Here is a 12,156-nt window from a genome sequence, read left to right as displayed (position 1 = left end):
AGACTGGGCACTCTGGCTTGTCTCATCCAAAATGGCCACCTTGCTGCTGGGAGGGTACCTGAAGAGATGGGTGTGTAGCTGGGCTCCCCCTTCTCTGCATGCAGGAAACAGGGGGGAGAGGAAGGGAAGGAAGCTGGTGCAAATTTTGCTTCTGCTGAGTGGCTGTTCCTCGTAGTAGATTGGTGAAAAAGGAAAACTAAGGGGGAAAACATGGATGAAGCGGCTTGACAGACAAATGGTGCAAAGAGGAAGAGCAGACAACAGACACACAGGAAATGTCTAAGTTCATAAGCCATGCCCATAATCTATCTATAAGCACCAATTCCAACATTAGGTCATATTCTAGCATAGCCATGCAACAAAACAGTGTTACGAAGGCAGGAGCTGGCTGGGTTCCCCAAGCATCCCCGTACTTGTCCCTGTATAAGTGAGTGGCTGACATTCAAGGAGGAGAATGCACTTTAAAAAGACCCTGAAAGGGACTGAGATGGGGACCTGGGAATGTTTCCGTTTCTAATCTGGGGATATATATAAACTGAAATGTGAATACAAATTAATTGAAGTATTCACCCAAACCTATATAAATGCTTTGTGTAATTTTTATATTGCTGAAAATAGGATGAATGTAAGTCCATGGCAAACAAGCCAAGATTCCAAATGCTGATTCACATTTTATTTGTTCGTAAAAGAACGTCTGCTTCAAAATGGATGAAAAGCACTGAGTGCAAGATTTATTGTTTGGACATATGGTTTGGAAAGCTGCCATGTACAACTCCCTGACTGGTATATTTAGACTACGTTCTATGCCACCATTCATACGTTATGATGTATGCATACTTGCAACACAAGTACAATCCAATGTGTGTTTAAGGGGATAAGTATGTTTAAGGTTTGCATGCTTAGGATGACATGCAGCTTGCTTGTGCACATGAGACTTCCCATTCCTGTCCTTCTCCCTGCAGGCCCTGCTCCCCTACTTCTGCTCTGAATGGAGTACATGTGGGAGGGAGAGAAAGGGGAAATCCCTTTGCATCTGCTAGTGCAGATCTTGTCCATAATCTTTTTGCTGCTACAGTCAACCTTTATCCCAAAAGCTGTTACGATATAAGATAGTCTGTTTTTCAATGTTTTATTCTGTTTTTATATATGCTGTAAGCCACCCACAGCTGATCGGCAGACTATAAATAATAAAATTGTTGTTGTTGTTGTTAAATGATATATGTTAAGTGGCTCCATCTTTGCACATAAATTAAGTTATCAGCCACTGGAATTCTGCTAGATCCTTTTTGTAATCTGGGTGCTTTTCTAAAAGCTGCAAAATTAGATGCTAATATTTTAAACAACATAAACTGAATTGCTAACATTCCTAAATCTTGGTGACCAAAACTGGACACAGAGGAGGCCCTTTCAGTTAACTGAAATCAGTGGGACATTTCATTGACACACAAAGGTAATTAGGTATGCGGCATGCATCTAAAATATTCCTGCTAAGTGGCTCAAATCCAATTCCGCATTACTTTCTTTGACTACATGCTCACTCCAATATATCTGCTGGACTATGGGACAGATGCATCACTGGACTTTTGAGATAAAAGTGAAAGTCTAGTAAAATTAAACCATCAAATAAGAAAATGATATTTACAAATTATATTTTACCATTACTGTTCCCTGTGGTTGGAGAGCAAGCGGTTGTCCTACTGCTACAACTTGCTGGTGAGACTCACTTGATGGACTAATCATCTGAACATTCTGCCCCTGGATGGAATATGCTAAAAAGCAAAAGAAGAATTCTAAGAATTCGATTATAAGATACAGACTTCACCTTCCCAGGACAGAAATTTTGGGCAATTCCCACCTCTCATACTACTGTACTCAGAAAGGTTCCCAAACCTTCTGGAAGAGAGTGGGTCCTGCTGCCATGAATTTCAGGGAGAGGCTGGCAAAAATTGCCTGTCCCCAGCAGAAGCAACCCTTGACCGCAACTCTCCTCAGCAGTTGCCTTCGCCTGTGGGAATAAAGCCTGCATCTAACCCTCTGAAAAGGATATGAAGTTACCAACACCAAACTATTTTTAGGATTGGTAACAGAAGTAACATTTGATACATTATATTTATTTCTAAAAGGGCAAATAGTTAATCCCTTTAAAAATCACAAGAGGTAAAGTAAAAAAAAAAGTTTTCAGTAATTCACGAAAAATAGCACATCATTATAAATTTGGGCACATCAACAAAAGAAGGAAAAGATCTCAAACATCCTCATCAATTTAATTTTGCACTGTTTTAACACTGAAACACACCCATTTATTCTTACCAATGAACTTATGAAATAGAATTTTTTTTCATAGGAAAAATGAAAGAGCTGGATAATTTCCCACCCCACATCACTGATTTTCATACAGGAAAAGGACACCCATGTATATTAAAAAAACACCAAGAAAATATAGTAGAAAAAAATTAAGGGAATATAGTTGCTCTAAAGGCTATTTTAAAAGCCATTACTTTTAAAAAATGGGTTATAGTCACACTTATTGTCTGTGGCAGATATGAAGATTATACTGTACCTAAAGTTCTTAATACAATTTCTATTACATTTAAAGCTATAAATATTATTTTCAGTCTATAACAGGAATCAAGCTGCAAGGCTTTAAAGGGGGTGAAGAACAGATCACTCATGTGGGCTGTTAATGTGGTTCTGCCTCTGAAAGAAAAAAAAATACTACTCTTTCAGGATCAGGATATATCTCAAGTGGCTGTAGATAGGGAAGACCAGATTATTTCACATCAGACTATGGTTCACCTCAAACACTTCCACAGCATCATATACCATTCTGCCAAGCACTTGTTTATCAAATATGTGTCCGGAAAAGCAAAAATTTTCACCATGTTGTTGCTGTTTGCTTATAATTGTGTATGCTCTTGTTTACAAGAAGAAAAGTAAGACCAAATAATATCCTTACATTTACCAGAAAGTGCAGCAGTAGTAGTGTTCAGCACAGTTAGGGCGTAATGAGGAGGCAGGGAGCCTTTGCAAATGGCAGTAATGAAGGCATCTCTTGATGTTACGAGACCAAGTTTTCCACACAGTGCAGCCATAGTCAATTCTGCTTTTAAAATATTTTCTGTGGCAGCTTCATCAGTGCTGAAATAGTACAAATAAGTAAAAGGCATGATTCATACATATAAGAAGAAGCCGAAAAGGGAACACTCATGCTTACACATTTATTATGAGGAAAAAATTATATGGAAATATTCAAAAAGAATCAGCAGCCATGTTGGCCCATGGGGGGGGGGGGGTAGAATCAAAAATTCATAGCAGGTTACTAGCACTAACCAAAATGTCACAAAACGCTGACAAAAAAATTACTATAAAGATACAGCAGACATTTAACTGATCAAGTTTTTTAAATAACACCAGTTTTATAATACCGTATAAGACCAGTTTTATAATACCGTATTCTTAAAATCTACACATTTCAGAGATGCAGAAAAAAAGGATTTTTTTCTAAACCATATTGATTTGTAAATGGACTGGGGATTAACACTTTTAAGGTATAACAATATTTTTAACTGATTCATTTGCTATTTATCTGTATTTTAAATCCCCGTTGTTAGTTTGACTGACTGGAAAACTGTTTGTTGTAAAAACGTGAAGAATAAATAAATAAAGCTGCCTTTTAAGAGTAAACAAATCATTTCCACACAGCTGTGCCATGCATGCTTATAACTGAAGCACTGTAAAGCTAAGTAAATAATAAAATATTACTGCAGAGAGAAAAAAAGGCCTATATAATATTCTTAACACCCAATAAATCTATTACTGAGTCACATCCAATCTTTTATACTTTCTCCCCTCAACGTATAATTATCTCTTCTTGGGAACTCTGCTACCTCGGTACTCAACGCACTTGAGGTTCTAGGTTTCAAACTTGTTTCAAACCCAAGGTAAGAACAGAAAGCTCTGAAGAATGAAGCGTAATTGTAAACTGACTGAATACCTTGCATCCAGAAGTAAAGACAGCGCAGCAAGTAGACCACACCAGCACGCGTTCACCATTTCTTCCCAAACTGCTCTGCTGACTTGGGAGAGGAGGATGAGAGTAATTTTAAAACAACATTTAGTAACATGAATACAGTATAGCAGACTCACTTTCTGATGCATTTTTCTTTTAGTATATATATATATATCCCATTTCCAGTCTACTAGACATTTCCAATAAGTTGGTACAAGACAGAATATAAGGCAGACTGGGTTCACCTGGACTATCTTTCCACTCTACGGTTTCAGAGTCAAATATAGCTGCCATGAATAACAGCAACAGCCTGGGTGGGAGGTGTGACAAATATCTAATGAGGACTATAGCTTTGTCTGCCAGGGCAAGTTTTCAAGAGAAAATCCAAGGTCCAAAAAAAACTATTTTAGGCACCTTAGTTCAGTAGGTTTTTTGAAAAAACAGACATATATACGTGTTCTTAGAAATTATAATAATGCAAGGCAACTACAAAAATGGGGATGAGTAGGAACCAAAACAAGCATTCCTTTTGAAAAACTAGGAAGAGGGGCAATAAAAAGAAAGAAGTGATTTACATTCAGTTAAAAAGTGAAGGTGAGGAGGAAGTAGGGCTCACCTACACACAGAAATACCTACACCAGGTCCTATACATCTGTAAGCAGCTTTATATTACTTTCCTTTTATTAACCTTAAGCAATACCAATCATGATCACATACCTGTTTCTTTGTCAGTTTGGTCGGATGCTGAATTAAAATCTTGCAGGTCTGAGGACTGTGTCGGTGAAGACTGTGTATCGGCTGTTGTTACTTGACTCTCCATTTCAACCTGTCCCAATTCTTCCTCAATCATGTTAGTGATGCCACGGACAAGATCCAGTAAAGAATGGAATGCTACTGACATGGCATAGCCTTCAGGAATTGTGGGTGGCTCAACTTTGTCCAACATCTCTAGGCTAAGATTGGGGGGGGGGGGAATTAAATAAATAAATGTAAGCAAAAGGACTAATATGCCTTTGGTACCCATCGCTTAGCTAACAAAACACTCTGTTGCAAATATCACAATTTGCAAAGCAAACCAAATATTGCTGTAAAACTGAGGTTTCTTACACTGATACTAGTATATTCTGTGCAATCATAGTTAATTGCTCCAAACATCAATGCTCAAAGGAGAGCTAGCTCCCTAAACCTTTCAAATATTTCCCAGATGTATTCACTTACAACATTGCAATCCTATGTATGTTTACTTGGAAGTTACTGCCGGAGGGCTGGTTTACACATAATACTAAACCATGCTTTAGCACTATGTGAATAAGCCTTACTGAAAATGGAACAGGCTCTCAAACTTCCTCCTCCTCCACCCACACAGTGGGGAAGCCTTCTACCAAGATTCCTTTCTATTTTAAAGATGATTGGCTTAGCATTATATGTAAACCAGGAATCCCGGTTTAAATTAAGCAATGAAAAGTTGCTAAACAAGCCAGCTTTGTGGTTTGAAGTCTTCCTCCGCCCCTCACGTACTTGGAATAATTGTGCTTTGTCCACATAGTGCTAAAGCATTGTTTACCACTGCATGTGCATGAGCCAATTGTGTCCAATGAGGCTTGCTTCTTACTCTTGCTGTTCTGGCTTCTGTGATAGCTGCGCAGCCTGCACTCACTCCATAAGACGCACACACATTTCCCCTTACTTTTTAGAAGGGAAAAAGTGAGTCTTATAGAGCCAAAAATACGGTATTTATACAGATTTTTTAAAAAATCTACCTTAAAAATATAAATTATTCAACACTACAACATATATCTGTGCTGGTAATTCCTTAGGGTCATGGGAGGTACTTTTTAACAGTTATGTTTGTCTTCTGATGTCATAACTAAAGAAACACACTATAATTATAAACCATCCCAAGACTTGAACAGCAACCCAAATAAATAGAGCCTAATAAGAAACCAGAGGAAATATGTACTGAAAGGAGGTTAGGGCACCACAGAAAAGTAATTTCTAATCCATCTGGAGAAGAAACAGATCTGGGGTACAATCATGGAAGAAACCAATACACGATCAGAACGACTCCAAGTGCCCGCCAGGGTAGCACTTGCTTGATGCTACCCAGGGCTGTTTCCAGAACAGATCTTCTCCATATTCCTGCTCAGTTACAACTACTTAGGATGTGGCAAATTCATGGTTTTAAAGATCAATACGTTACTTACTAGGTGGCTTTAGCACTGCCCTGTGTTGACACGCTGAGGATGGGGATCCAGGTTCCTCTGTATTCAAAAGCAGGCAAGACTGTCGCACTTCCACCCATCCCTAACATTCCAGGATTGGTCTGTGCTGAGGCTGTGCCACCAGGCACGCTTCCTCCTATACAGTGAATCAAATGAGGGAATTAACTGCACTTCAGTATTAATTTAATTAGTTAAGCGCAACATACCGTATATACTCAAGTATAAGCCAACCCAAATATAAGCCGAAGCACCTAATTTTACCACAAAAAAATGGGAAAACTTATTGACTCGGTTCACCACACCACAAACCTGGTGGTGGCAGCAGCGGTGGAGGAAGAACAAGCAGCCCGAAAAGACCCTCACTCGAGTATAAGCCGAGGGGGGCTTTTTCAGCATAAAAAATGTGCTGAAAAATTCGGCTTATACTCGAGTATATATGGTAACCCTTTTTCTTAATATCATTAAGACAACATTCCTATAAGCAAAGGTTATTCAAACAATGTTTTATCCATCTGTTTTGAATGCCCCCTCCTGGCCAATCATTCCCAGTGCATCTTGCATTTCATTAAAGAGGTCTTACCGGCAGCAGTGGAGCTACACTGAAAAGCTAAAGTCACTCAGAACTCAGAAATTTAAAATATTAGCAAATTAAACCACTCGAAAGTTATGAGATGCAGCATATGCATTAAGATTTTGAGGTATTTGCTGAAACAGGCGCTGGCAGGGTTAGCCCAGGGCATTTTGCCACTAGAGGGAAAATGAGAAATGCTGCCTCCACACCTCCACCTGTTGAGGAAGAAAAGGCAGCTATCCAGAACCTGCTGCATGGGTGTCCTGGCCCTGGGTGCTGATATGGTGGTTTAAAAAATATGACAGCTTTAACTGTTTGATATGATATGCCTTCCATTCAGAGTTACAGAGTAAGGTTCTATGCAAGTTCTTCTAAAAGGCTTTATTTTACCGTTTGCAAGAATGATCAAGTTATCATTCTCATGAATACAACTCAAAGTACTAATTGAGCTAAATAAATAAAATGTTTATTGAAACCAGTGCTCCTAAGAGGGAATGATTGATAAATGGCTCAAAATAGTCCTAGGGTCTAGTTTACCTGTTTGGTTTGTTGCAGCTGATACATTCCCTGTATTTGGTACGAGAAACAGTGACTGAATAAATGATCCCAGAGCATTCACGATGTCACGGAATACCTTAGTTGAATGCTGCTTCATATCGTAAGACTGACAGAAGGATCTGTTACACAATTCGGACAGAGTAAAAATGCAGTTATTTAGAAAATGCTTTTGTGACTTCATCAGTGACTCTGCATTATGAAACACTCTTTCTTATACTGATTGGAAAAAGTATGTGGTAGCCACAGAAAGGCTTCATGTTCTACAGGAGAACATTTAAATTCTAGAATTTAAAACAAATTTAAGGATATTAAAATCAGTGACCCACTATTTGTATACATGCACACCTAACACAATACCTGTGCACTGTTCTTTCAATTATCCAAAAATTTTATCGAAAGCATTACTTTAATTGGTATATGGTATATCAACTAATATACTTCCACTACCTTAATAACTGAGGTTGCACACAAAGTCTGTGTATCGATTCTACAGCCACAGCTCTTAGCCACTGAGGTTTGTCTGCATCCAGAAACTTCACAAGCAACGATAGAAAGATCTCACATTCAGTTACCTAAACAGAAATACTTTTATTAGTTAAAAGAAAATTCTGAACAAGGAATCCTTAACATGGAATTTTTGCTAATAAGGCAGGGCCCCTCCCTGCAAATGTTTGCACTTGCAATTTTGGGAGAAGGGCTATTTGGCACAGTCCCATAGCAAGGAAGCTAATAACACTTGGGGGGGGGCTAGAGAAAGGGGAGAATGGGGTAAAATGGAAAGGAATAGTTTGCTGTTCCAGTTACACATTCTTAGGCTTAGCTACAGGCTCAGTGGGAACAAGAGGGTGGTGGCAAAGGAACAAGCTGAGCTTTGAGAGGCTATATGAAGGAAAGAAGAGGTGGAATAAATAATTTTCTGTAGCCTAACAATTTCTGAACAGCTAAAGATTGAGGGGAAGCATTATCCTTAGGTTATTCTGTTATCAAGGCGTTACAGTATTGCCACAGTCCTCTTTAGGCATATGTGTCTGCAGTTTCACCTCCCTCAAGAAAACAGAGGACTAATGGTGTGACTATTTCTTAGCATAACCAGGGATTATTTGTATGCTGACAGCTAAGAGAAAAGATGGTGAAGAAGCCTGTTCTACATTGAGCTCCCTTAAAATTCGGGGGGGGACGACCACATTTTGCATGGTATTTAAGATTTATCCTGTGCATAATAGTGATATTAAAAATGTCCTCTTACCAGTAAACTATAAAACTGTTTGATCAAAACGGAAACTACTCTCAAAAGGCGCATGCAGATTGGGAAATACGGTTTTTCCACTGGTGCTGGTGAAGATGAAGTACTGGAACCTTGTCTAAATTTTATATTTGGTGAGAAGAGCTTTATCACTAGTGGACAGACCCTTTCTTTAAGGAGGAAGCTGAATTCTTGATGCTGGAAAATAAAAGGACACTGTTAGAACGCTATATATATATATATATATCATTAAAGTTTAGGCACATAGGTTTATACTAGGGACCTCTCACCGACCTTCCACAGTAACCCCTTTGATACCAAAGGTGGGGAAGCAAAATTGATGGACTTGATCCATTGATGAACTTTTAAAATCTGATGGTCATTCACACTCCAGCACTGCCCATCGCCCCCTTGCCCTTTAGATAATCCCCCCATGGGTAGTACTGCTCATTCTGTTGCTCTAAAGTTAACCAAAACACAATCTAAGTATTAGGTTAAGAGGTGCTAATCATACAGATGCCAAAGATATGTTAACAAAAATGGCCGAGTCTTTCCTATTTCAGAAACAAAGGCCTGGATCTTAACTGAGCTTCTGCTGGCAGGAGCATCCCAAGCTGAGCTTTGCTCACATGAAGCTCCTGTCAGTGAAAGAGGCAGTAGGGCAGGCATAGGCAAACTCGGCCCTCCAGATGTTTTCAGACTACAGTTCCCATCATCCCCAACCACTGGTCCTGTTAGCTAGGGATCGTGGGAGTTGTAGTCCCAAAACATCTGGAGGGCCGAGTTTGCCTATGCCTGCAGTAGGGCAACTTTCACTAATTCTCCCTCCCTCCAGTAGTCCCTCGTGCTTCCAAAAAATCAACTCTGGAAGGCTGGAAGAGATATGGAACAGCGTAAGAAGCAGCGCAGGAGGATGGGGGGAAATCAGCAAAAATGGCCTCTTCCCTCACTTTCCAGGAGTGGATCCCACACGCAGATATTGGTCCCATCTGTGAAAAGGAGCCTTCCCTTCACAGGTGTCTAGTTAGGACCCCCAACCACAATATATACAGTTTCTAAAGTCTTTGTAGCTGAAATTCCCCTCCCCTTTCTAAAAACAAAAGCACTCACTTGTAAAAATACTTGCGGGAAATCATTGAGGACTGACTCAAGCAGTTCCAGACCAAATGTCCGGGTCATTTCTGTCATGCCTACAAGCCAGTAAGGTGCATCAGCATTAACCAGCTGACAAAGATCCTAAAAAAAACCAACAACACTCTTGTACTTTTATTCTCAGGAATCAGCCTGGACAACCCCCCCCCCCAATTGTCACCCAGTCTGTACTTTGCAATGTAATTCACCACATGGAATTTTTAGACATACCATCAAACCATACTCTGGTATTAACACGTCTGAGTTTCAGTCACTCCTTCCTCGTTGACATACACAATCCTCTATATCCTTTCCTGGTTTGAGGCAAGCTACTATTTTGCCTAAAGAAGCCTACTATAGTTTGTGATTGCCTTGCAAACTGAGTCTAGAAACGGGGTCTGTTCTTCATTTTTATCCTGTTTTTCAGAGAAGGGCAAATCATAGTTCAGATGATGATGAACTGTAGTTTGCCTTAAATCAGGAAAGGAGGCAAGTGCTGAATCCAAGCCTGTGTTTTGCCAGTCCATGATTTTGCATTGCATTATATCAGAATCAGCCCATTGTTAAGAAATTGCATTTGCCTTTATTTAATTTCATTATTCTGTCCAGCAATTTAAATCCACCAGTTAGATAGTACTGTTTCTTTTTAAGTTTCTGAAAACACTGAGAATATTCTGACTTTTATCTATCCAAACCTTTAGCTTCTCAAATTGCTCCCTTTTACCATCTCTGTAGCTCCTCCGTATATTGAGCTCTATAGCTTCTAGAGATGAGCAGAAGAATTATGTCCAGCATGCTATGCTTTTCCTCCATAATATTAAGAATGCTCTGTGTACATTAACCTTTTCTCTCTCTCTTCAAAATACTTGTATCATATTATCTCTCAAACCAAAAGCAAGTAACAAATGACTATTGACTGATCTCAGAAGCTTAACTTTGTACGTAAATTAGACTGTATATAATAAAAAGAACGACAAGAATTCAAGTAAGTTCCAATACCTGAAAAAGCATATATGCATCTTTAGCACATGGTTTCAAGGTGCTGACAGATCTTCTGTTACTGTTTCCTTGAATTCCTATTGGTTGCTCTATAATATCTGTACAAAATACAGAATCCAGTTCAGAAACACAATGTTAAGAAAGAATGCATGGCTGTTCAATTTTATATCTATATTAACTAAGGCTGATGCAGCAACTTGGGGGTTTTAGCAGATGCTTGTGGTCGACACCAACCTTCCCCCAAAAGGTTGCACTCTCTCCCCCCCCCCCTTGCCACTGCCGGATAGAACAGAGTTGCATTTAGTTACTTTTCCAGATTCAGAGATGTGACAAGTAACATTCAGATGGCATGTAGTAGAGAACTGGCAATCAAGAAGCACATTTCTCCAACTAAACACAAGGTAAAAAGCATGACTTGCAGTTACTGAACAACCTGCCAATTCAAAGCCTACGTCAGACAGCTTCATTTAAAAAAACCACATGATGTAACACTTGAACAAATTGGTATCCATGCTTCAAAAGCCACCTTTCCTTTATCGATTATACTTTCCACATTAATAGAGTGCTGAATTTTGACCTGGACTGAAATCTCCATTCATCTCAGCATACCCTATGCAGGATTGCTGTGACGATAAAATGGGATAATCTTTGACCTGGCCCTCCAAATTCCTCAGATGAAGCCAGTGGTGGAGCTTCATGCTCCAGCACCGGGGGGCGGAGAGCAGGTGGGGGCGGGGCTGGTGCGCATCCTGGGGGTGTGGCGCCCAGCGCGGGCGGGGGAGGGGGCAGCCACGATGGCACTCCTCTTCCTTCGCCAGTGGATGAAGCGCTATACACTAATCTATTTACTTTTAGAATCTGGGTACTACTATATTGGGCTCCACCTACTTATAGCAAAGAGACTTTTGCTATAAATACCAAATGTTATGTAATATTTTAATTGCAATACAAACACATACCCACCTTTATAGTGTTCATCCTCAGCAACGACTCTTTCAAAAACAACAGTAACTACTTGCCGTACTGTGGCTGCCGCAGTATTATTTGTGATATTGTCTTTTGTGAAGTGCAACCGAAAGCAAAGGACAATTGCCTAAAAAAATTTAAACAGTACTCATTACACAACCCAAATAATAATCAAAGCTAAGGTGTAGAAATTATAAGTTTCTAAAACATGAAGTAAGTTGAATTTTAAAATGTTCAAGTTTCCGCCATCCTAAAATGCATCTATCTTGGAAATTGGCTCCTCCTTTACGTTTCATCAAAAGCCTCTTCACATGTGAAAAGAAAAATAATAATGTACAAGTCACACAATTGCTTCAACACTTTCATGTCAAGAATGCCTCAAGGATGCCCCTCTGTCACCCGTGTGCCAAGTACAAATAGCAGTAATACAAAGAGAGACTCTCAGACAGCCTCACAA

The 12,156-nt window shown here is 39.5% G+C and overlaps 1 protein-coding gene across 3 annotated transcripts in view; it reads right to left on the bottom strand.

Annotated features, from left to right (window-relative positions):
• MON2 (MON2 homolog, regulator of endosome-to-Golgi trafficking) overlaps positions 1-12,156 on the bottom strand; it is a 55,522-nt gene that overhangs the window by 27,824 nt on the left and 15,542 nt on the right. For 2 of the 3 annotated variants that reach the window (XM_081927976.1, XM_081927978.1), the window contains exons 5-15: positions 11,697-11,826; positions 10,734-10,831; positions 9,714-9,839; positions 8,607-8,801; positions 7,808-7,932; positions 7,340-7,479; positions 6,214-6,367; positions 4,727-4,962; positions 3,995-4,076; positions 2,957-3,138; positions 1,657-1,769 (exon numbers count right to left, since the gene is read on the bottom strand). In XM_081927976.1, the coding sequence (XP_081784102.1) occupies positions 1,657-1,769; positions 2,957-3,138; positions 3,995-4,076; positions 4,727-4,962; positions 6,214-6,367; positions 7,340-7,479; positions 7,808-7,932; positions 8,607-8,801; positions 9,714-9,839; positions 10,734-10,831; positions 11,697-11,826 (1,581 nt within the window). The remainder of the gene's footprint in view (positions 1-1,656; positions 1,770-2,956; positions 3,139-3,994; positions 4,077-4,726; positions 4,963-6,213; positions 6,368-7,339; positions 7,480-7,807; positions 7,933-8,606; positions 8,802-9,713; positions 9,840-10,733; positions 10,832-11,696; positions 11,827-12,156) is intronic. The other variant, XM_081927977.1, reaches the window with a different exon arrangement.

The sequence above is a fragment of the Podarcis melisellensis genome, assembly GCF_964234715.1.
Source record: "Podarcis melisellensis genome assembly, chromosome: 10".
Classification (NCBI taxonomy): Eukaryota; Metazoa; Chordata; class Lepidosauria; order Squamata; family Lacertidae; genus Podarcis; species Podarcis melisellensis.
This window is presented reverse-complemented; position numbering and strand designations above follow the sequence as displayed.